The following is a 25437-nucleotide window of genomic DNA, read 5'->3' on the forward strand; positions in this document are numbered from 1 at the left end:
TTAATCCCACCACTACGCCTTTTTAAAGTATAAAACACTACAATAATTATACTAAGAAAACTGATTAAAATCCTTCCTTCTAAAAGCCAGTGGCATAAATAAAACTGCCAGACAAAAGCACAAAATACACTAAAAGCTGGGATTTGTATCACTTCACACCTGCCAAACCCTGAAGCCGGTCATATTTCTATGACCACTTCCCCATGCCAAAAACTTTCCAGTTTTTAAAGAAATACTTGGACATTATTTAGGAAAAATCATCTAAATTTTAATAAAATCTAATCAGATGACTAATAAACATTAATTATTTAAAAGGGTACCTTTAACATTTCAGTATAAGGGTCAGGTCCTTCATTACAATGAAAACTGTCGTTGGCAGTTATGAAATCCTGCCTTCAACAGAGCTCTCCCTGCCATCCAACATCCCAGCCATACCCTCGCCACTTCTTTCAACTCACACAGATAACTAGCTCACTGTCAGAAGGGCCCTTTCAGGTGTCACTCTTCTCAATGGCAGTAGTTGACCATGTGTTTCCCCAAGAAGGGACAAACACCCAGACTGCTTCTGATTTTGTTTGGAGGGGAGGTGGGGTAGGGTGTGTGCTATAGTAGCCACTGCAGAAACTTATTTGTGGAGAGAACGAAGTGCTCAGAAACAAAACAAGCACTTCCTTCCTCCATCACTAGGAAGCACTGCTAGTATCACTAACAGTGTTTTCCACTGTCAAATATGACTTATGCAAGTTAGATATCTACGCCATATTCTGCTCCCTGATGAATGCTCAGATGGGCTGAAATTCTTATGCTAGGTCTAACCTCTCAATCTCTAGAATAGCAGGTAAGCTAGAGAGAAAAGACGTTCTGCCTATGGGAGAGGAAGCAGGGAGCGGACAAACTCGAGCTCAAGGCTGAGTTCTCAACTCTTTCCGCCTATGCCTCCTCAGACGCTTCAAAAGCCATGGCCGACAGTCCCCATCTCACTGGATACCATACCAGTCTGTGGGCAGGTTTAAGATTTTTCCAATTTAAACAAAAAACATCCAGAGACCAGCACCTGGCAAAGACTGAAAAAGGAAAAACAAAACAAAACCAAAAATAGGTCAATTTAGTTTGTAGAAAAATATAAAATACTATAATACAATGCAGCTAAATTTCACATTCTAGTCATGATACTCACAGCCTTGAATGTCAAGTCTTTTAGGAGATAAATTGTGCAGTCCTTAAAAATGATTCCAAATAAAATATACAATATAAGTTTTACATATTTCTCTTTCTTTTAAAGAAGTAAACATTTCTACAACAAAAATACAATGAACACTATCCAGAGTTCCTTTATTTTTAGAAAGAATATACATGGAAAAATTTTTTCTTCAGCTAAAATAAAGCTTTTTAATTTGTCTTTTTGTATTTCTAGGACTAAGTTGGTTCACAATTCAAGGAAATCTCTTAAGTGAGAAACGTGGGACAAGTAATAAAGTAGATATAATAAATATGGGAGTTGGTTCCTTAGTAGTACAGTTTTAAGAAAACAATTACTTCTATAATGAGAGTAATATTTGTAGAATGTACAAAGAAATGGTCCCCTAGTGGCAATAGGCAAAATAGATTTCACCGAATGTCAAACAACAAGGATTTTCTGAAACAGAGCAGTCCCCCCAAAAAAGGGGGCTTTCTTCTCAGAAAGTAATGTTTTCTACAGTTTTCCACAAAATTAGAATACAATTTTGGTACTGTTTCACGTACTTGGATGAATTAAATTACAACTGAAGAATTAATCCAAATAGAGAAGTACACATAAATATTTGCTGCATTTGAACTAGTAAAGACCAAATTTAAATCAGCTATTAAACTCCTTCAGGTAATATAACCAAAATATAATTAGTTATAGTGACCAAATCCAACATCTTTCTTCTAATATCTAAGATGACCATACAATTTATCTTTCAAACTAGGAAATTACTCTGGGACAATCTGTAAAACCCAGGACATATGGTCACTTTATCTAAAAAGAAAGTTACCTGTCACAAAAACCAAACAGAGAACAAGAAAAACAATCCCTAAAGCCATCAGGGCTCCAAATCATAATAAATTCAATGAGGCACGCGGGCTAAACAAAGGGTAGAAGACAGTGGCCTTAAAAGTGACCTAACAACAATATTTTAGCTTTGGAGTCATTTAAAAACCACACACTCAAAGGACAATCTGAACAGGCCCAGCCTAGCACTGTCAACAGTAGGCCTGCCAAGTATTGCTCATATTCTAATCCAATGAAAAATATTCACTTTACCAGTATTTTAAGGGATACAGAACACACAGACACCTGTGGAAACTTACATGAGTAGGTGGCGTGGTCATGAAAGTAGACAAGCTTTGAAGGGCTGGGGCCCACGCTCTGTCCCTCCTAACTGCAGGATTTCAGGCAAATAATCTCTACGAGCCTCAACTGTCTCATTTGTAAAATGAAACCACCACCTAAATCCTAACGATTTAAGAAGGAATAAGTAACATACAGAAAGCACGTAATATTGCCCAGGGCAACAGGCAGGTGCTCAAGAAATGTCCCTTCACCTTCTACAACTCATCTAGACTGGGAGTGATGACATCGGCTCCTTTCAAACTAAACTGTCTATATGCCAGGGATATTAGGATCCTCATTACAGATAAAACAATGCATTAAACATGCAGTTCTCTCACAAATATTTTAGAGAGGCTCCCAATGACCTCATCAACTATTAGCTCCTATTTATATCACTTCATTCAAATACAAAAAAATAACTAAATTTATATAAAATTCTACTTACAGACTTTTCACAGATGTTTTCACTTCTGTCATCTTGATTCAAGGTCCAGTAAAGCAAATTCCACTAGTGGAATAGATTAATAATGACTGGTACAGAGGACATACGTACTCCTACATGACCTTCCTCAACCCTCCCTTACTTTAAAATTGTAGAGCATGGATACGGCAGTGGTTTATTAGTGACACTTCAAAGCAAAACATGTTCCTAACAACTGATATGAATTCCAGCCAATTTTAAATTATAAGTGGAGCTGAAGACAACACTACACGTAATTGTATGATGTAACAGTCCCTAAAACATTCAAGGAGTTTACCTTTATATCTGACAAAACAATTCTATTATATCTACAACCTCGGCTATTCAAAAACCTAAGAAATGTATGAAACTGACTGAACTCAAATGACATTCAAACTGTACTCTGAGGATTTCTAGTCCCTTTGTACCACTGGCGGTGGGGGGAGGGACTTAAGCCCCCTCCAGCAACCCTCCGCCAAACAAAACAGCTCTTTTAGCAACCTCACATATTGTGGGAGGGAGGGTTAGGAGGGATGGATTCCCCTGTAAATAAACCACTTCTTGAAACAAAACCTTCTTCACCTAGAAAAGTTCATAAACCACCAGATTTATCATTTCATGCACATATACACATCCCCCAAGATATACTCATTTTTAAGTTGCTTCTATCAATATAGAAGTTTGGCTCACGATGTTTTTTCTTTAAAAAAAAAGAAAAAAAGTCGTCTCAGAATGAAGACCTTTCTGGTATGGGGCCAACTTTGAAACTACCACTGGTTTCAACTTTTACGTGGATGACACTAGATCATGTATATGGAGCAAACTCCAATAATCTATTATCGTTAGAGAAATGAAAATATGACATAACAGTGCAGCAGTGCCTATGATACCATATCGTGTAAGCCCAATATGACTAAACTTTTGTGTTAACTTTTTTTTTTCATAATTTTATTTATTTATTTTTCCCCCAAAGCCCCAGTAGATAGTTGTATGTCACAGTTGCACATCCTTCTAGTTGCTGTATGTGGGACACGGCCTCAGCACAGTCAGAGAAGCGGTGCGTTGGTGCGCTGGGCCGCCAGCAGCGGAGTGTGCGCACTTAACCGCTAAGCCACGGGGCCAGCCCTGTGTTAACTCTTAATGGGAAGAATTCAAGAGACTCAGCACTACTCACTTGCAAAAAACTGGTTATCAAAGATAAGTGAGTTATAAATAATGGAGAGAAAAAATTAAAACCTGACACTTACTGACCTAAGTCCTAACACCTTGTGCCTAGAGTGTTGGGTGCATTACTTTAATCCTCATAACTATCATAAGAGCAATTATTATAATCATTTTGCACATGAGAAAACTGAGACCAAGGAGGTAGTACAACCTGCCCCAGGAAGCAGTTATTTGTGTTTACGTCAGGATTTGCACTCGCATCTGTCTATCTAAATAGCTTCTGCCCTTAATCACTAGGCAATACCACCTTCAATGAAAAGGACATTTCTTTATTGATAGAAACATGAACAATATTAACTAATAAGAGATCATTCAACATCATGTTTAAAAATCTCCGCTTGCAGAGAAAATACTTGAGATGTATATACAACAAATGTTAACAAAAGACTACAAACAGCACATAAGATAAAATTCAACGGAAGTATTTATGTATGATCATACGCGAATGGATATATGTATGGAGAAAATGAAGAGATTCAAAACAGAAAGAAGTCCCAGGCATAGGCTTCTTAGGTAAGTGTAAACACAAAGAGCAGAAAAAACATGACAAGTGTCAGCTACAAGACCAGGGCTCACCCAGGTTCTCAGCATCCAAGTCCAACGCTTTTGCCTTCATTCCCTTTCTCAGTGTTAACTAGCCCTTCCACCAGAGAATAAAAAACTAAGTCTCCAAGTCTCTTCTACACCTGACTTTGTTACCATGGGCTATATGAATCTATCCAAGCCAATCTTCCTTCTCCTGCTAACTTGCACATCTTTAAGACATTAGGTTAAAAGAACTGGCTATATATGATCTATAGATCTAAGCGTTCCCATAGTAAAATCTATGGATGACTGTTCTTATTGAATGAAGTGTTTGTGACCACCTATCCCTTTGTCTGGGAGTACGAATCATTTGGCTCATACCCTTAAACCTGTACTACTCTCAGTCTTCCTCATCTCAGAGAATGGCAACTCCATGCTCACTATTGCTCAAGCCTCAAAATATCAGTCATCCTTGACTGCTTGCTCACTTTCTCTCTCAACCCACACAAAATCAATCCATTAGCCTGTTGGCTCTACGTTGAAAATATATCCAGAATCAGACCACTTATCATCTCAACTGCTAGCACCTTGGTCCAAATCACCATCCCATCTCATCCAGTTAACTAACTGCCCTAAGCATCTTAACCTGTCTCCAAGCTTTTGCCCTTGGCCCACTAAAGGGTATTAATAAACGCAGCAGTCATCCCTTTACTCACAATGTACCAAACACACCTCTGGGCCTTGACCTGGCTGTTCCCTGTGCAGGGTACACTCTGCACTTTCACATTTTCACAAGACTTGCTCTCCTCTCATTTACATCTTCGCTCAAAAGTAATTTCCCTAACCATCTCAGTCCCTCCTTATTCCTGCTTTATTCTTTTTCCATAGCACTCAACACCTTCTAATATTCTGTAACACTCACTTATGTTTATTGTCTCCTCACCACCAGAATGTCAACTCCACGAGGGCAGAGATTTTTGTCTGTGTTGTCACTGATGTGGTCTGTGTCTAGAACAGACTTGCACACTGCAGGTGCTCAAATGTTTGTTAAATAAATGAATCAAATATTAATGACTAAGTACCTGAACAACAGTGTTAAATTTCCAATATCCCACACAATCATCAATAGCGGTTTTAAGCAATAAGAGATGGCAGATTATGGGCCAGCCTGGTGGCGTAGAGGTTAAGTTCGCACACTCCGCTTCAGCAGCCCAGGGTTTGCGGGTTCGGATCCTGGGTGCAGATCTACACACTGCTCACCAAGCCATGCTGTGGTGGTGACCCACATACAAAATAGAGGAAGATGGGCACAGAAGTTAGCTCAGCAACAATCTTCCTCAAGCAAAAAGAAGAGGATTGGCAACAGACGTTAGCTCAGGGCCAATTTGCCTCAAAAAAAACAAAAAAGAAAGAGAGAGATGGCAGATTAAAAGGCCAAGGAAGAGAGCATTTCCTCCCCACCAAACTGATCAGCAATCTCAAACAGCTCTGAGGGTGTATGGAATGACAACAAGGCAAATCAAACTAGGCAAGAATGCCCTTTGTTCAGATAAAAATCTCAATGGGCTATGACGTAGTAAAAATCTGTATCTGGAGTTACCATCTCATCCTACCTACTCACTGCATAGGGGCCCACTTCCCTTCATTGTACTAACCCCATTTCAGAACGGGCTCCAGCTTTTACTCCTGCAACTGTAAACATCCACTTCACAGTGTGCAGTGGTATGTGCAGACCTCCCTTATGCAAGTGCTTCTTGTATGACAGGCTTTTCCACATCAAAAAGACAGGTCGGTGTAGTCAAGCAGCACTTCCCTTCAGCTCACCAAGTCCAGGCTCCTGCTGACGTCAACTCAGGAAGAACCTCTCCCTTCTCCACCTCTCCATTACAGTTGAAGAGTTAAATGTTCCCACAAAACCCAAAAAGTTACGTTAATAACTACCATTTACCAACACTAGTTAGTGCTAGGCACCATTTTTACACTACATGTAGCAGCTCATCTAGTCCTCACAAAAGCCCCAAGAGGTAAGCATGATAATTATCCCCAGTTTACAGATGAGAAAACTGAGGACCTATCAGAGGATCATTAAGAGAGTCCAGAAACATCCGCTGTGAAGTAAAGATGAAGAATGTATCCTTTCACAACACTCCCCAGGAAGATACACATAAAAAAGTAGAAATAAACATAAGTCAGAAAAAATCTAGCTAATTCTTACAGAAGGAATGATGCAATTAGAAACTCACCCTTCACAATCTCTAATGAAATGATGGACCTAGGCAATGATTACAAGGGATGCTAGAACCCTTACATGAATGGCTGATGGGGGACTTTAGAACGGGTGGATGAAGCTGACAATATCTGCACCCACAGGGGCTGGCCCGGTGGCACATAACGGTTAAGCGCAAACGGTTATGCGCGCACGCTCCACTGCGGAGGCCCGGGGTTCGCCGGTTCAGATCCCAGGCGCGCACTGATGCACCGCTTGTCAAGCCATGCTGTGGCGGTGTCCTATATAAAGTGGAGGAAGATGGGCATGGATGTTAGCCCAGGGCCAGTCTTCCTCAGCAAAAAGGAGGAAGATTGGCAGATGTTAGCTCAGGGCCGATCTTCCTCACAAAAAAAAAAATATATATATATATATATATCTGCACCCACAGAATTAATCTTATCAATAATGGAAGACATATGTGCTTCCTGATGTGATGCTACACCCAGTACCACTTATGTACTCTTGCAAAACCAAACAACCTGAACCTAATCAAATTTCTCACTACAAGTTTACAGAAAATACTTGGAATAGAAGAACACAAAAAACACCAGGAAATGATCAACCTAACTCAGAAAGGGAGGAAGGGTGGGGAAGCTATTACAGAATAAAAAACTTAAAGAGGCCATCAAGCAACTGTAACCTGTGGACTTTGTTTAGATTCAAGCAAACCAACTGCAGAGAAACATTTGAGACAATTCAGGAAATGTGACCATGGATATCAGACGTTAAGGAACTGTAGTTCAGTGTCATAAAGGCACTGTGGTTTTTTTTTTTTTTTTTAAAAGCCCTTATCTTTTACATACATACTAAATATTTACAGGTGAAATTTTATATCTGCATTTGCTTTAAAGTACTCCAGCAATAACTGATTCAGAATCCTCAAGAGATGCTAAGACCAGTGGAAGACTTGGAGAAAAGACTATTCAGTCTCAAGTTTGTCACTCCATAAATCACTAATTACAAAAGGAAAAAATGTACATTTACCATGGAGCAATCTTGTGGATATCATCTAAACCCAATGACTGCTTAACAACAGTGGGACAAAGTGACACGCCTCCTGATATGATACACTGACATCCCTACGTAACATTCCTGCCAGCAATGTGTAACCTATCTCTAATCATGAGAAAGTAACTAGACAAATCCAAATTGAGGGATTCTGCAGACCAGCAGGCCCAGACTCTGTTCAAAGTACCATTATCATTCATGACAAAGGCTTGAGAACTCTTCTAGATCAAGGAATCTAAGCAACAACTAAATGCATGATCCTTGACTGAATACTAGATTAAAAAACTAAAGGATATTACTGGAATAACAGGGTAAATTTGAACATTTTTTAATAGTACTGTATCAATGTCAAATTTGAGTGTTATGGTTATGTCATGGTTAGGACAAAGGCTCTTATTCCTAAAAAAGGCATGTCAAGATGCCTGCAACTCTTAAATGGCGCAAATAGAAAAAGAGTAAATGTGGTCAATTCTAACAATTGGTGATCTAGGCAAGAAGCATATAGGTGTTAATTGAACTGTTCTTATAACTCTTTTAAAGGCTTGCAATTTTAAAATAAAATTAAGAAAATATAAAATACTCCAGTAAAAGAAAAGGAGGTGGGGGTTGGGAATGGAGATGAAGCAAGATTGGTAAATGCTGACTAACTGTTGAAACTGCATGAGGGGTACAATATGGAATTTCATTAAACTATTTAACTTTTACGTATGCCTGAGTCTGTCTTAATTCTCACTTCCATAAAATGAGAAAAACGTGATTCAAGGCAACATCACCAAGATAGATTACTAGATTAAAAAGTCCTATGGAAAAAAATTGAGGATTAAACAACTCATATGCACTGTCAATTCTTCCAGTAGAGGCTTGAACACGACCTAAAACAAAAGCCTGCTGAGGTGAATGGAAGGGAAGATAACTACTCCAAGCCCTCTGCACGTGTTCCTGCTCTTCTGCCCCCAGTTAATGGCCATGGCTCGCTCCCTCACTTCACGTAAGGCTCTGCCTTGCCTGAGCAAGCTAACAAAAATGGAATTTGCGTACTTTGTCCCCCTATCCTGCTTCGTTTTTCCTCATAGCATTTGCTAGTTTGTCTCCCTTCCTAGAATATAAGCTCCATGAAGGCTGGGACTTGTCTTAGTTTACCACTATATTCCCCAAACACATGGTGGTGCTGGCACCCAGCAGGCACTCAAGATAGAAGTGAGATATTCCCTTCATTCTTGAACAGTACTACCACTATGACGCACACTCTTTTATACAGATGCGGCACTCACAAGTATAACTCCTAGTTTGAGACTGCCTTCAGAATCCTGGCTCTGCCACTTCCTGAGCTCTGCGAGCCTGGGCACCTTTCTGCTTCAGCTTTTACATTTGTGAATGGAGATCACACTACCTAACCCTTAAGATGGCTGGGGGGAAAAATTTATATATATATAAAAAACCACACACACACACACACACACACACACACCTGCTTAACCAGCCACTACAGATTAGGTATTTAAACCATAAGGTTTACAGAGGGAGAACATCCAAACAGGTCAACTCGGTGGTTCCCTTTCATGCTTTCTGTTATCCTACTTGGTTCCAATTTCACGTTCCTAGAAAAACCATTCCTGGAACAGATGCCAAAAAGTTTCTCATTTTTCCATGTGAATGAGGCCAGAAAACGTGAACACAAGTCTTCCTGGTAGACCAGATCCTAATTCTCCCAGGAGGCCAAGTCACAAATAGAAGATCCTGAAATTGGGATGATTTCTCAGGCAGATACTTTTGTTTGGAAAACTTACAAACTTTCTAATTTTTCCCAAGGTTTGGAGAATACTGTAAGATTTTCAACAAGCAAAAAAACAAGACCACAAACAGGCTAACTCTAACTGGAAAGTTATTGGAAGTATTTGGGAAAGACTGGTCGAAATTGTGGCCTGAATGGAAGCTAAGTGAACGTGAAACTGAGGCAGGGTGCTGTAGACAGGAATGCAGCTCGCTTCTTCTCTTGTATTTCCAAGATAGGACACGCAGACTGGTATAAAAATCCAGAGAAATCAGATCAGAGGTGCTTTCCTTGGACGCCAGAAGGTAGGAGATCTTGAAATTATAGATTCCAATTATTTCATCCTAATCAGATAAAATATTAATAAAGAAAATGATATTCAGAAGAATTTCTTTTCTTCCCTTTAATATGCTTATACTGAATTTGCAAAAAAACCCCTGGCCCTCAATCCACACGTGAGAATTGCATTCCTGAGACCAACAGTGCCACCAGAGTCTGCTGGACTTAAGATCATCCCTGATGGAAACTTGGTGTCGAAGGTTTTCAAGACAGTATACTTCACACAATGGCTTTCTCATATAACTGCTAACAAAACAGAAGTAGTATACCAACAAGAGAATGGCAATCAAAACAACCTACTATTGGGTCACATAATTACTTAACAGGTTTGAGTAATTTTTAACAGGACACTTAAGTACAACTTTCCTGAAACATACACCTGGCAAAGATCCTACCCCAAATTTAGCTTTTCATTCAGCAACAGAAACTCATCGGAAATCTGAATCAAAGCCAGTATTGAACAATGTTTTATATTCATAATTTGCACATAGGACATATGAACACAAACTGAAAACTGGGCAGATATCTGGGATTTTAACTGGTTCTCCACCCTCCTAAAACAAGCAAAGACTGCGCAAGGGTTCCCACACAAGGATCTTCCCAGCACCTGAAATTCAAGCGCAGCTAAGCTCTGATCACCACAGTGAGTATTTTCTCATTCTGGACTACAACTACAACAATCTGGCTGTTAGAGCTGCACTTGGGTTTCTTCACGTGACAAAATTAAAGCATTTTAACAGCCAGGGTAGGTGTCAAAGAGAATGTTAGTCTAAACAAAGAGTAACCAGGAATTCTTGATTCTGGGGCAGAAGCAGGCCAGTGCCAGTTTATTAGCATTGAGGGCTCCAGGCTGATGTTAAGTCCATGCTTTCACCTGCAATTCCATTTTTAAGCTGTTATCCACACCAACCTCTAGTGAAGTATTCCCAAGTGGGTAGGGATTCCCTTAACTAGGGCACTGTAATCATAGCAAAAATGATAGGGGGGCCAATGGACACAACAAATCAATTGTATCCTGGACTTGAAAGGTAGGGAGGAACAAACTGGATGTGAGTTTTTTTCAGTTGCGATTAGCTGTTATGTATCTGGAGCGAGAGGGGGGGAGTGAAAAACACAAAGTCAGTCAAGGTAATAACTTGGCTTCCATTCTGTGGAAACATGAAGCCTGATAAAAAATAAAAATATTACATCATCCCCTTGTTCTATACTCTGACTAGAAGAGCACCTAAATTTTTTTCATGTTAATGCTACATTCCAAGGGTCATATAAGCTAATGTGAATTTCCTAGATACACCCTGAGCAAAAAATGTCATTTTCTAGACAAAGCAGTCTTTGCCCAGAAGCAGTATTTCAAACCCCTAAGAGGTTAGTACAACGCACATAAACCAAATTGTCTTCATGCACGCTTAAAATAAGCAATCACCCATACATCCAAAGAAAAAGTGGACTGAGTACCAACTTCTGACAGTTTACTTTAAGTCATACTTCAGTCCTGGTGCAACTCTGTGAAGTCTGTATGTATACTTCAGCCTAAACAGGCATATATAATCCATAGTCCAGAACCAGAAACTGACACTACTTTTAAGAACTAACACGTTTGCCATTTACTGCATAACTATTAGTCCTATTGTACACCAATGACCAATAAACAAAGTGAGTTTTGTCAATGTGTGAGCAGCAATTCTGAAACCTAATACTGAAAGAGGTCTAAAGGCAATTAAGGATGTCTTTAAAGAACACCTAAAGCCAATTATCTAAATTAGAAATTACAAGATGGTAGCTGTACTTGACCAACAGATACATTTCATTTGGTCTACGGTGCTTAAATATTTTTGAGTCAGTTGCCAACATCTTTAAAAAAATCAGATTTCCTGTAAAATCTGGATTTCTGGCTAGGAATAGGATGGAAAAGGGCAAGCTGGCCAAACCAGGCCCACACTGCCCATGGCCATAACAGACTGGAGCGTACGCACCAGCACCACCAGCCCACACTCCCCTCCTCCAGCAGCTCTGCCATTCTGCCACAGGCCCACCCAACTCCTTTCAGTCTTGAATGAAAACACTCCAAATTATGACACAGTAATCTAAGGCTGAGGATAACCATTCATACTTACCAAGTTTTAAAACACAACAGTTAAAAAAGAATTCAACAAACAACCTGTCTATTCCTTAAGCAACTTTGTTAAACAGCTTTTATTAACTCATGAATACATTTACACTTCACATCGCCATCTCCCAAAAAGAATGAAAATGATTGAAAAGTTACCAGCATTACTATTCTTCTTGGTCACATTCTGGTTTCTTCAACTGTTATACACTAACACACACATTTCTCAAGTCTGCTTCATACAGTGCCCAATACCCTATACCATCCAATATCCCAATATGCAGCTTCAGACTAAAATAAAATAATCAGGTACAAAAAAAAGTCACAAATTAAGTCTGAAATAAAGTTGGATTTAAAAAACTTGACAGTTAATTACACATCAAAAAAATGTATATTCTCTTGTAAAAGGTCTTACTTAGGACTTGGTGGATTGCAGGTACTCCTGGCTTACAAGACAATTACTAAAAAATCAATCAAGGGCCGGCCCCGTGGCTTAGCAGTTAAGTGCGTGCGCTCCGATGCAGGCGGCCCAGGTTCGGATCCCGGGCGCACACAGACGCACTGCTTCTCCGGCCATGCTGAGGCCGTGTCCCACATACAGCAACTAGAAGAATGTGCAACTATGACATACAACTATCTACTGGGGCTTTGGGGGAAAAATAAATAAATAAATAAAATTTAAAAAAAAAATTTTTAAAAATCAATTAAGTGTGTTAATTCAACATATACATTCCAGCAACATATGCTATAATGTAAAATAACACTTTTATTTTAATTCCTTTATAAAAATAAAATCGGTACCAATAGGAATGGAACAAATTAATTAAAATCATCAATTAAAAGGAAAAATGAGGAGCACCTTTCTATTTACTAGACGGGATGCTGCCTGATTCATGAATCTTTGAATAAAGCCCACTAGATCTTTAAATTTACTTGGTTGAATTTCTGTGCTCATTAACAGTAGTAAATTTATATATAATGAAATGGACCATATATTTTATACCATTATACAATAAAAATATATATAAAACCAATCCCCCCCCCCAGAAAAAAGGAAAAATGTAATTTTATAATACATTGCTGCATCAAAAAGGAAAAGCAAAATACTAGCTGAAAATACCATATAGCACGAGAAATCAACTGGGCTATCTATCATCTGCTCCATTTATTGACTCTACTGAAAAGGGGGTCATCTTTATACCTTCAGCACTTCGGCAATCAAATATTTACTAAATAAATTAAAATACTGTTTTCCCCCACACCTGCCTCAAATCACCTTAACACTTAACAGTCTATCTAAAGTTATTCTTTAGATTTTCCCTATTCACTTTTCCCAACCTTCTCACCTAAAAAACACGTTAAGTCTTACTAAGTACTAGTTATATAAGGTCCGATGGGAGAGAGGCACACAAAGCCCAGATGCATATATTTTAGATCTTGATGAGAAGTCCCAGTGCACAAAGTGCCTGGCAAGGGCCAGAAGCTGTTGAATAAATGATATACATCTATCTGACAAAGAGGTTGTTCAGAGCTGGTAGAGTTCACAGGATCCCTCAAACACACACTCTACATCTCACAGCTGCAAAAGCTTGCCCCTGCTTAGTTAGCCTGCAAGCTATTATATAGCATGGTTCATGTTCACTAATTCAAATATTTATCGAACATGTACTATATTCCAGGTCTGATTCAGATTCTGATAAAATAATACATATAAGAAATTTATCTTTTGGAGTCTCTTCATCAATAAAGTGGGAATAATGGAAAACTAGGCAATGAAGTTCGATAACTCGCCTGAGATCACAAAGCTATTTTAATGACATACTCAACAGCTACCAACTCCAAAGTTATGTGACCACTTTATCTTCAAAGACTCTCCAACTTAGGGATCACTCCCACGTTACAGATGAGGATCCAAAAAGGTTAACATCCCTAGGAGGTAGGTACCAGGAACCAAAACCAGGTCACTCCATCTCTAAAGCTCTTTCTAGCAGTGCCAGTTCTTTGTTTATTCCGAGGTAACACAACTAGTGTCTTCATTTGGGATCTTATGGCGTTCTATTCATTTAGAAAACAAAAATCAGAGCACTTACTGAAGCAGAAGCCTTCATATCCAAAACAATCATACCCAAAAGTAATAGGTAAAAAAGGGGATTAAGGCTAAAGTAGGAAATCAAAAAATCATACATACGTACCTTAAACATTTTATTTAACACATAAATGTAAATTCATTTGCCAATCTTAATATGGGGTCAAAGCACTTGGAGAATGAGATCGATGATGAGGAGTTCCTTGCTGACTGAAGTTCCTTCTGCTTGATCTAAACCACATCTATAAATGCATCATCTACAATTTCCATTTTCCGTTTCATTAAAGTGGAAAGCTTTAAGAAATCCTTGTAAAGCGGTCTACATGCAGAATCCTCCTGGACTGTTGTCACTTTTCCTCTCAAACTTTGTTACTACAGCCATATCTAATTCTACAGCCATTATTTTAGTGACTCACCTTTATTAAGTCTTTCCAGAGAATCCAACTTGGTTTTCAGGGGGAAAAAAAAAAGTTTGCACTCATTTCATCAGTTTACACAATATTTAAATTATTATTATGAAAACAAGATTACCTGCCATGAAATAGTCTTGGAAACCAACACAACTTCTGGTGAGCATACAACTCACCGAGTACAAGCAAAGGGCACTGACTTGAAAGCAACTTACTAGCACAAGAGGTCAGCATGCTATCTCATATTCAAGAACTGTTTTAGAGAGATGAGTAGTAATCCCCGGAAAGCAGCTAAGTGAGCATCAACCTCATGTGCAAAGCAGAGCAGAGGACAGAAATTAAACAGACGACCCTCAAGAATCTGTAATCTAGCAAAGGCAATAAGAAACATTCACCAATTAACTATAATACAAAGTAGAAAGTGATCCATGTGGTAAAGACACAGAAAAACACCATGCAAGTCCAAAGGAAAGATTATACTAGTCTGTACCTCATAAGAGTGCAGATCCTGAGTATTTAATGTAGTGAATGAGTTAAAATGAACTTGAGGCAGGTTTTCATGGAGATGATGGGGTAACGTGGAAAGAGAGGGCATTCCAAGAAAAGCAGTGTGACATAGGCACCAAAGAAAATGGAATAGTATTTATGGGGATCTGCAGCAGCCCTGTTTACTTGGTATACAGAATGAAGAATGAAATAGAGAGATGAAGTTAAAAAAAAAGGTTGGGGCCGGCCCCGTGGCTTAGCGGTTAAGTGCGCGCGCTCCGCTGCTGGCGGCCCGGGTTCAGATCCCGGGCGCGCACCGACGCACCGCTTCTCCGGGCATGCTGAGGCCGTGTCCCACATACAGCAACTAGAAGGATGTGCAGCTATGACATACAACTATCTACTGGGGCTTTGGGGGGAAAAAAAAAAAGAGTTATCTGTCAGCTGTCCATCATTACAAATAAAATCAACAGTTATCCACTTAAAAAAAAAAAAAAAAAAAAGGTTGGAGAACTATCAGAGGCAGCCTTGGATGCCAGACTTCATTCTGAATGTCTTGAGAGAGAGAGGTGTGCTGTACTTTGGCAAAGCTGACACAATCAACTAATAAGGGAAAGCAATGAAGTAATCAGAAAGCATCACTATACAATGCTTTGTATTATTTCCTTGTTAAAAATACATCTCAATTTAATTCTTTTCGAGTATCTCAACAACATATATTTTTGCACTCCAAGAAGCATATTTACAGGCATTAACTATCCTCCCCTCAGAAGTATGTTAGAGAGATCAGCTAAGAAACTGCAAGAATCAAGCAAGAAATATAAGTGGTTCAACCAGGGCAGAGAAGAGAAGAGAAGAGACCACATGTGATTGAGATTGCAGGGATACAAAGAGCTGAATTTGTTCAGCTCCAGGTGACAGAAGACAGAGAAGCCAAAAACAGAAATAAGTTAGACAAGTTTTAGGGTAGGCAACTCAAGTTTGAACCACACTGAGTTTGCAGGGCCAAGGGGGCATCCAGGAGGCTACAACCAGCACAGAGGAGAGTACGAAATGCCAGAGTTCTTAGCTTGTCACCAGAAAAAGAAAAATCACCTATAAAAGGTCAAAGGTGTAGCATATAAAGAGGGAAAGGAAGGAATCAAAGCAGAAATGTCAGAAAACACCATAAGCAGCTGAGAGAAATGTTGAACCTAGGAAATTATGAGTCTGTATACTCTAAGTCAGGGTCAGCAAATTTCTTCTGTAAAGGAGCAGATTGCAAACATAAACAAATCAACAGGTTATGTTCCAATACATCGTTTTCATGAACTCTGAGATTTGAATTTCATATAATTTTCACATCAGAGAATATTATTCTTCTTTTGATTTGTTTCCCAACTATTTAAACATGTAAAATCCTTCCTTAGCTCACAGGCCATACAATTACACAGGCAGGCTGGATTTGGTCTGTGAGCCAGAGTCTGCCAACTCCTGCTCTAAGTTAGAGCAACAGGATAAGAGACATGGATTAACTGCCCCTCTCCTAACTTCTGAGGGTAATTTTTCCTTCAGATAAATTGATAACTTACCAGATATTCACTAAATTTGAATGATTTCCTTAAATTTGACTAATTCCTTAAATTTGATTCCCCTAAGAGATACCTACACATGTTGATAATAATCCCTGCTGGGTAAGAATACTGCCTTCCACTAAAAAGAGGTACTCCTTATCTTGAACAGAAAAAGTGTACCTGTACTCCAAATACAGCAAGGGCCCAAGATGGGATGTATTACTTTAGAACTCGTCTCTCATTATTTTCAAACTCTTAGTTTTCTTTCAAGTGATTTTATAATCTAAAGGTGAGAAAATTCAATAGCAGTCTGTATATAAATACCCAGATTTTAAAAACCTATTAAACATTAGTATTGAATGTGTGAGTCATGAATAACAATTAAGAAAAGAATTCAGAATGTCGACTTCTGACAGTCTTCGTAAATACAAACCATGAGGTCTGGTGAGGAAGGACTCCTGACCCCCAAGAGACTCCTTGCACCTTAGCTGTAGCTCAGGGGCAGGAACAGGACTCCTTCTTCAATCACTTGCTGCGGCAATGAGCTGTAACCCAAGAAAACTTGAACACCAAATAAAGTATAACATTGCCCACAAGGCTCAAGTCTTTTATTACTGGATAAGTATTTTAAGTTGTCTGGTTTCAAGCAGACAAAACACAAAGGCTGATTATTAAAAAGATACAGGCTAAGCTGTTCAGGAAGGGCCCATGAGAAGAAAAAAAGACTAACTTAGCCATTTGACAGCTAGAACAAAGACGCTTCCATTTGAACTTTTGTCTGCCACCACCTGAGAGCAGAAGTATCACTACTTCCTTGTTATCAACTGTTGCCAAGCTACAATGAGCTGGGGTTGGCCAGTCCCAAACTTGAGTTCACTAGCACCCTATGCCTCCACAAGGTATCTGAAATGCAAACATTTTGTAGGTATTACTTTCAGAAGATCCTAACTTGGATACAACTCTAGAACAAACACAAAACTTTTGCCAGGTTTTCCAATCAAAAAGGCTTGAGAAGATACTCTTCCCTGCACAAGCAGAAAACCTACCACTGTCTACATTTCAGGAAGTGGAATATCACTACACTTCTATTTCAAAACTTATAAAACTCAGGTCGTAAATTAAACTCAGATTACATCATAAAACTCTTTACCTACAAAGAACTATTCCAATGAGTTATCTTAAAATTTAAAATATAATCTGCTTCTTGATAAAATTAAGAATAAATGAGGAGTATTAAACACAAAATAACTTGTGAAATCTGTTTTAATGAAAAAGAACTTCAGATTTCCAAAGTAGCTATCCACTCTTTTATTCCTATCAGAAAATATATATACAAGAGGATATATAAATGCTATTTTATTGTACACATATGCATTCAGTTAGGAATTAAGCTACTTATTATTTAAACCATTAACCTTTAATTCCTCATGTAAAAATTGCACAGTAGCAGTAAGAAGACTTCAGGAAAAAATATCTTCCCAGGGCTTTCACAACTCCAAATATGCCAACTCTGGGCAAATGTAGTAAGATATGATTATTAAAGTGTTCCTAAACTAAGTAATCAAAAAATATAAATGTTCTGCCTGGATCTTTTTTTCACCTCAAAATTCCTCTTCCTGAACCCATCCCAAAATTTTCCACAGTCTACTGTTCTTCCTAGGCTTCTCAACACAGTACATGGCTTTACCATTCATGTATTGGCAATTCCTCTATCTTTTACGTAACTGAAATTAAATACCAATCTTTAAAACCTAATTTCAAAGTGAAATCAAAGGTCCTCAGCCATTTGCTCAGACTCTCAAGAGAAGGGACCTCAGAAATCAGTGCCAGACCTCACCACCAAATGCACGACCCCTCCTCTATCTACCTGCACGCTCCCACTGCAAGAGGACAGGGTGGGGTGGGGAGAGAACTCACCATCCCACAGGCAATTCGTGTCTTTTTCAGTTGTCAGAAAAGGTCACATGCTGAATTGAGACTGCCTGGAAACCTGCAGCCTGTGGTCTTTCCTCTGTAGCTATGTCCTTCCCCACAACTGCCTTGAATACTGTGTCTTCCAGAAGTGAATAAAACTTTCTGATGCTGTTATAGGTATAACAAGACTTTCAAATCTTTTTATTCTGGAGACTCTTCTATAAATATGGTTTAACACTGGTCTAAGCAACTATCTTTCCAAACAGCTTTAGCCACCACCTTTAAATGCCTGGTTTCACAACATCCATTACTTTACTGTGTCCAATTTCAGAATTTCACCACACTTTTACCTACTTTTCATGCTAAATTAAAAGTTGGGGGAAAAAAGAAATCAGACTTTTTATGTACACACATTAAAATAAAATTCAAGCTTAACTGCACCTGCAAATAAATTTCTTCTTGGGAGGACTGCCATCTACACTCATGAATACACAAACTTGGAAGTGCAACAAAAGCAGAGACTCACTATAATTAACTCCCAAGTGCAAAGTGAGAAAAAGATAGCACTGGAACTTCTAAGTAACTGAATAACACAATTGCATAGTTCAATAAAGACTCATTCTATATACTACACCCTGAAATCTTTCAATGGGGACTTCCACAGGTGACTTTGCTTCAATGAATGGATCTCCAATTCAAGAGATGCTGTGAGATCCTCAACACAGTACCTGCATTTTAAATTTAAAAACTCACGGGGCGGGCCTGGTGGTGTAGTGGTTAAGTTCACGCATTCTGCTTCAGTGGCCTGGGGTTCACAGGTTCGAATCCCAGGCACAGACCGACACACCACTCATCAAGCTATGCTGTGGCAGAATCCCACAAACAAAATAGAGGAAGATGGGCACAGATATTAGCTCAGAGCCACTCTTCCTCAGCAAAAAGAGGAGGATTGACAACAGATGCTGTCTCAAGGCCAATGTGCCTCACCAAAGGGAAAAAAAAAACCTCTTCTATGCTCAATTTTAAGGAGTCCAGCTAGAAGTCAAAGGAAATAAAACAATGAGGGGAGGAGAGAATAATATACTCCAAAGAGATATGAATGCTCTTCAGACTTACAGAGTACCACAGAAATAAAACACACAAGAAAACACCTCTGGGAATCCAAACAAAGGCTGGAGAAACTAGTCTCTCGATTTCCATGTTTGCTTTAAGACCTGTTTAACATAGCATATTTCCTCAATTCCAAGACACACAAATGATGGTGGGGGATAGACCATCACGTTAAAGGGGTACACTGTAAGAGGTATACATTTCAGAATCAAAAAACATGCAACTTAGAATTGAGGAGTTCCAAAAGGTTTCCTGCAGCAGAACCACCAACTGATTAGAGCTGAGGTTTTCCAGGCCTGCCAAAGGTGTGCAAACTCACAGCAGCATTTTGCTTTAAATAAACCTAGTGTTAACTTTTTTATTCATTTTCTCCCAAGTACTGATCCTTAGAATCCACTGATCCTTAGAATCCAATTTTCCTCAATTGAAAGCAAGCAAAATTGTTCAAAACCAGAAAGTCCTTGTGTTTGCTACACATTTACGACCTACTCAAAAGTAAGTTTTATGAACAAAAAAAAAGAAGTTTCTTGTTGTTTAATCTTACTTTATCTAGGTCAAGGAACTCTTCAACACATCTTCACCATTGTTACAATGTCCTATCTGTAGCCACGGGGCCTCCTCCTCCAGGGAGGAGTTCACCTTGATTATGTCAGGGTTTTTTTTTCCCACCCTGCTCTCCTGTGAGGATTTCAAGGAAGGTATTGACTTATTATTTTAACCAAGCTGCACTATGTGGCTTTTCTGAGCTAGAGTAAAAAACGGAGGCTCCACATACAGGAGCATAAAAAAAAAAAAAAAAAAAAAAAAAAAGGGGAGCAAAAAAATACAAGTAACATGGTAAAAGAAATATATTTAACTAATACACTTGCAGCCATGTTAACCAACGTACTTGGTAGCTACGCTAAAGACAAAGAAGAGTTCACAGTTTTTATTTCAAAGGTTTATGGAATAAACAAATATTATGCCTATACCCGACTCTTCAGTGATCACCTGTTTTCTTTCTAAAACAACGTAAGACAAAAGAAATTTCAATAAACGCATTTAGGTTCTCTGGTATCTCCTAAAAAGCATGGATTAAAGGAAGGGCTTAAACAATTTCCACGTAATTAAAAATGTTTCCTTTTTAATAAATGCTTTTTGTTTTTCATTGTTCCTATTTTCTTTAAGCAGTATACCTTAGCATGGAGGGAGGAGGGCAGGAAAGGGGGCATACTCCAGAAGCTAACAATACAATCTTATCTTCTCCCCAATTCTGGAAGCCCAAGCTTGGGGACACAATGGCATGCCTCACCAGCCTCTCCAGACCTGATCCAGAGGCACTGGTGTCCTTTCCCACTGTAGAGCGTGCAAAGAAGATAACATTCTCCTAACGCTCCCTGATAGTCAGTTTTCCTACGGAGCCTCGACTATGAGCCCAAGCTCCAACTCAACCAAACTTCCTAACAGCTACTCCTCAAAATTGACCCAAAACATGATTCAAACATAAAACGTGCCCAAGCCTCCAACGCTGTAACAAGCTACGCTTCCAAAGTTCAGACACAGTACCGTTTTTATTTTTTTTATTATACCTGGAAAGAAAGGGGGAAAAAAAAAAAAAAAGCATCCACCAGACTCTACGTTACCGACTTCATGGAAGAATGGGGATTTCGGCGCCGGCTGGAAGAGTACCTGACCCAGAACAGAGAACGAAGAGCTGCCTCCGGGCCGCGGGCCCCCGTCCTCGGCCACACCATCACCTGGAGGGAAGGGGCTGCAGGGTTGCTCATCATCCCTCTGAAGCTGAAATCCACCCTCCCCCGCGAGATCGATCAAAAGCAGGGGGAGAAAAGTTTCTTCCGGGAGGCGCAAAAAAGGCCACAACTTGAGTGAATGAAACTGGGTTAAGGGCACCCGGAGCAGGATTTTCGCTGAAGTCGGAAAGAAAGAAGTCATCTACGTTTGCAGGTGCGAGCGGTTAGGAGCGGCCGTGGTCCAGAAAACTGCACGAACACGCTTTGGAGAACGTTTTATTGAGCGCGGACGGTTCCGGGGCGGCCGGCGAGGCGGAGCGGGGCCGGGGTGGGCGGCGGCGGGGCCGGCGACGAGGCAGCTTCGCGACGGCGGGGCCGGGCCCGCCGGGGGCTCGCGTGGTCCTCCCGCGGGCGGACGCTCCCTGGACTCCCAAGGGCCGCCCCGCTCCCCCGCACCGGCCCGGCCGGCCGCGTGCGGAGCACACCCCCCCGCCGCCGCGCTCCCGCGCCGGCACACCCCCGCCTCCCGCGCGCACGCGGCCTCGCCGAGCCGGCCGGCCCACGCGCGCCCCCTCCGCGCGGACGCCCGCCCGCGGCCCTGGCCTCCTCCCGGCCGCGCGCGGAGGGCGGAGGGCGAGGGGCGGCGGCCTAGCGGCTGCAGGGGCGCCCGCGCGGGAAGGCGGGGTCTGAGGGGAAGGTCACTTACCCGCTGCATGGCTTTCAGGATCAAAGCCAGCTCGTAGCGGGGCATGCCCGAACGCTCCGCACGCGGCTCTGGACCGAGCCGGCTCTTGGGACACGGAGGAGCGGGGACCGCAAGGACCTCACAGACTGCTGGGCCAGAAGGCTCCCTGGCGGCGAAAGCACGCTCCGGCCGCGCGAGCCCGGGCTTAAAGGCTCTGGCAGCTGCGCAGACGGCCGCCACGCCCCCTCGGCGCGCCACGCCCCCCGCGCGCCAGGCCACGCCCCCTCGACAGCCCGGTTCCCTGCGGCGCTCCGCCCCCACCGGGACCCCCTGCCCGGCCGCCGCTGCGTGGGGGCGGTGCTGCGGGCTCGGCCGGGAGCAGCCAGTGGGGGCTGCGCGCCCCTTCCGACCCTGCCACCGCCGCCGCCTCCGCGTCTGCTACCTAAGGTTTTCTAACCAGCTGGAACTTTCCATGCCTTCCGTCTCATACTGGGCGGCGGGCGAGCGTGCGCTCCCGTATGCGCCTGCGCTACGGTGCGGTTTCGTCCGTGCGCGCGCCCCTCCCCCGCATCCCTTCGCCGCTAGGGACCCTCTCGGGGGCCGCGCTGCTCCGGGCGGGGTCGCGGCCGGACGGAGGGCTCTCTCCGCCCGCGGCTGCGCATGGGGCTTCTGGAACGTTCCCGCTGTGGACTGCGCCTCCTGCACTGGGCGCTCGGGCCCGACGGGGAGGCCCGGGGCTGTCTACCCCTCCTTCCCCAGCTCGCTTGCCGAGGCCCCATCCCCGGCGAGCTGGGCACAGGTTGTGGGCCGCCGCGCGCGAGTTGGGGTTGGGCCCCATCCCTGGCCTGCTGCCTGACCTTGGGCGGGCTCCTGCGGAAACGGGACTGAAGGGCACTTGCTTCCCAGGACTGCCGTGCCTTTGAGTGATTTGTTGCACGTAAATCGCCGAGCACGATGTCCGCCCACACACAGGGAGGCGCGAGGCGGGCATTTGCTGTTGTTGTGTGAGCCCGGTCCCAACCACGTGTTGTTGCCATAGGCGGGCTGATACTTGGGCTCAGGCCAATATTCTTTAAATGCTTGCTTGGCGTTCATTTACAGGACCAGCTGAGTACTTAGAAAGCCATTAAGTGACCATCTGGAATCCTGAGAGTGCCTTGGAGGGAGAGGAGTCTCATCTTGCATTCCCGTTACCCCCCCCAAAAAACGCATACAGGGCTCACTTCTTCCTTCAGCCATCGTCTCTACTCTCCCTGGCCGAGTTGTACCAAATGCATTTTTCTCCAGCTCCACTCCTTAGAGATGGAGCTCCCTGCAACTGTCGCCCTGCCAGTGCTTGCCCTGTGGAAGGGTCTGTAAGTGAAAAGTTTGTCAACTGTAAAATGCTTTAATGATAATAGGTAAAACTTATTCAGCAATTACAGTGTATCAGACACCATGCTAAGGATTTTCCATGTGTAAAATTCTCACAACAGCATTGAGGCAAGTGCTATTATTAACCTCACATTAGGGATTTAGAAACATAGGCAAGCAAAGCTAATGTAACTAGCCCCAGGTCAAACAGATAGTAATAGAGATAAATTTTGGATCCAAACTATATGAAGGCTGAACCCATACTCCTAGTGTGGCCTCCTGTTCTGCCACACAGATTAAAGTGCTGATACTAGTCAGTAGATTTACCGTGTACTCCATGTAAGCCAAGAATAAGAAGTCCCTTTGTCATCTTATCCAGAGACCTTACTATTTCTCACCTTTTACCTCCCATCCCGCACCAAAGATAAGGATGGTTTGAACACAACCTTTTCTGTGATATCTAAGTTGTTTTAATATTTTATATTCTTGAACTACTCAACAACCCATGTTCTTCCAAAGAGAAACCACACAGATATTAATACAAATTACCTGGTTAGTGTAGATTAAATTCGCCTTTGGTTAAAAAGAGTAGAATATTATAAATAAATAACTGAAGGAAGTAAGGAATTTGTGGACCTTCAGAAGTGAGTTAAAGGGCCAGCCCCGGTGGCCTAGAGGTTAAGTTCAGCAATTGGGTTCAGTTCCTTGGACGGACCTACACCACTCATCTATCAATCGCCATGCTGTGACAGTGGCTCACATACAAAATAGAGAAAGTTTGGCAACAGATGTTAGCTCAGGGCCAATCTTCATCAGAAAAAAAGAAAAGTGAGTTACAGGTTTTCCAGGATGGTCCCTACTTCAACTGTCCCTCCTGTTACAAACCGTATGTCCCAGTTTGGGAATGAGAAAATATGGGCCCCCCAAAGTAATATGCCAAGCCTAGACCAGGGCAATACCACAAGCTGACTTCAACTTTTAGCCTTTCGTCTTGGAAGCTCCACAGTTTTTCCCTAATGTCCAGGGGTGAGTAAGGATGTGGCTTCTTCCTCTACTCCTCCCTTTAACTTAACAAATGGTATAAGGAAATTAGCCTGATTGCATAATGCCTCAACACAGACAGCACCTCCAACCCTCCCAACTTGGTGGCTGCCTGCGGGCTCATTCTGTTTCTTCTGAAGGAGAAAAAGGGCAGCTGCCTTGATTTTGCCTCTTCAACTTTTTTTAAAAAGCACAGCACCAGAATACTGGTGGGTTCATTAAAAAATAATAATGAAATAAAACCACGAGGAATGCTGTTGCAAATTTAGTGTCTTCTGACCATAACTGCAAATTTTAATTCACCAAAAAGATTTTTTGAATTTTGTGCTATGTATAGTCAGCATTTAGAATTATAAAACATTTTTTGTTGTTAGTCCCTTGGAGTCAATTCCAACTCCTAGCGACCCTGTGTACAGAAGAGCAGAACCCTGTCTGGTCTTTCTGCACCATCCTTTCATCCTCCAGCGCTGTATCAGACAATGCTCTGCTGCTATTCATAGAATTTTCATGGCCAATTTTTTTTGAAAGTGGGTGGCGAGGTCCTTCTTCCCAGTCTGTCGTGGTCTGGAAGTTCCTCTGAAACTTGTCCACCATGGGTGACCCTGCTGGTATTTGAAATACTGGTGGCATAGCTTTCAGCATCAAAACAACACACAGCCGCCACAGTATGACAACCAACAGACAAGTGGTGTGGTTCCCTGACAGAGAAGTGAACCTGGGCCATCACAGTAAGAGCACCGAACCTTAACCACTAGACCACCGGGGCTGGCTTATAAAATGTTATTGCAGTATTTAATGTATTAATTTAAAAATTATTCTGATACTTAGGCATAAGCTTAACCAAGGAGGTGAAAGATCTGTACACTGAAGACTATAAAACGCTGATGAAAGAAATTAAAGCAGACACAAATAATGGAAAGATATCTGTGTTCATGGATTGGAAGAATGAATATTGTTAAAATGACCATACTACTCAAAGCGATCTACAGATTCAATACAATCGCTATCAA

General features: G+C 41.5%; 2 protein-coding genes across 2 annotated transcripts in view; both read right to left on the reverse strand.

Annotated features, from left to right (window-relative positions):
- The window catches only part of SLC5A3 (solute carrier family 5 member 3), a 34933-nt gene extending 13218 nt beyond the window's left edge, over positions 1–21715 (reverse strand). Inside the window, exon 1 of the mRNA XM_087418124.1 lies at positions 21241–21715. The gene's annotated coding sequence lies outside the window, so the exon portion shown is untranslated. The remainder of the gene's footprint in view (positions 1–21240) is intronic.
- MRPS6 (mitochondrial ribosomal protein S6) overlaps positions 1–22195 on the reverse strand; it is a 70623-nt gene extending 48428 nt beyond the window's left edge. The window contains exon 1 of the mRNA XM_087418125.1: positions 22055–22195. Within this exon, the coding sequence (XP_087274251.1) occupies positions 22055–22099 (45 nt within the window). The 5' untranslated portion in view covers positions 22100–22195. The remainder of the gene's footprint in view (positions 1–22054) is intronic.
- Positions 22196–25437: the final 3242 nt, after the last annotated feature.

The sequence above is a fragment of the Ceratotherium simum genome, chromosome 27, assembly GCF_057802395.1.
Source record: "Ceratotherium simum simum isolate JZ-2026a chromosome 27, ASM5780239v1, whole genome shotgun sequence".
NCBI lineage: Eukaryota > Metazoa > Chordata > Mammalia > Perissodactyla > Rhinocerotidae > Ceratotherium > Ceratotherium simum.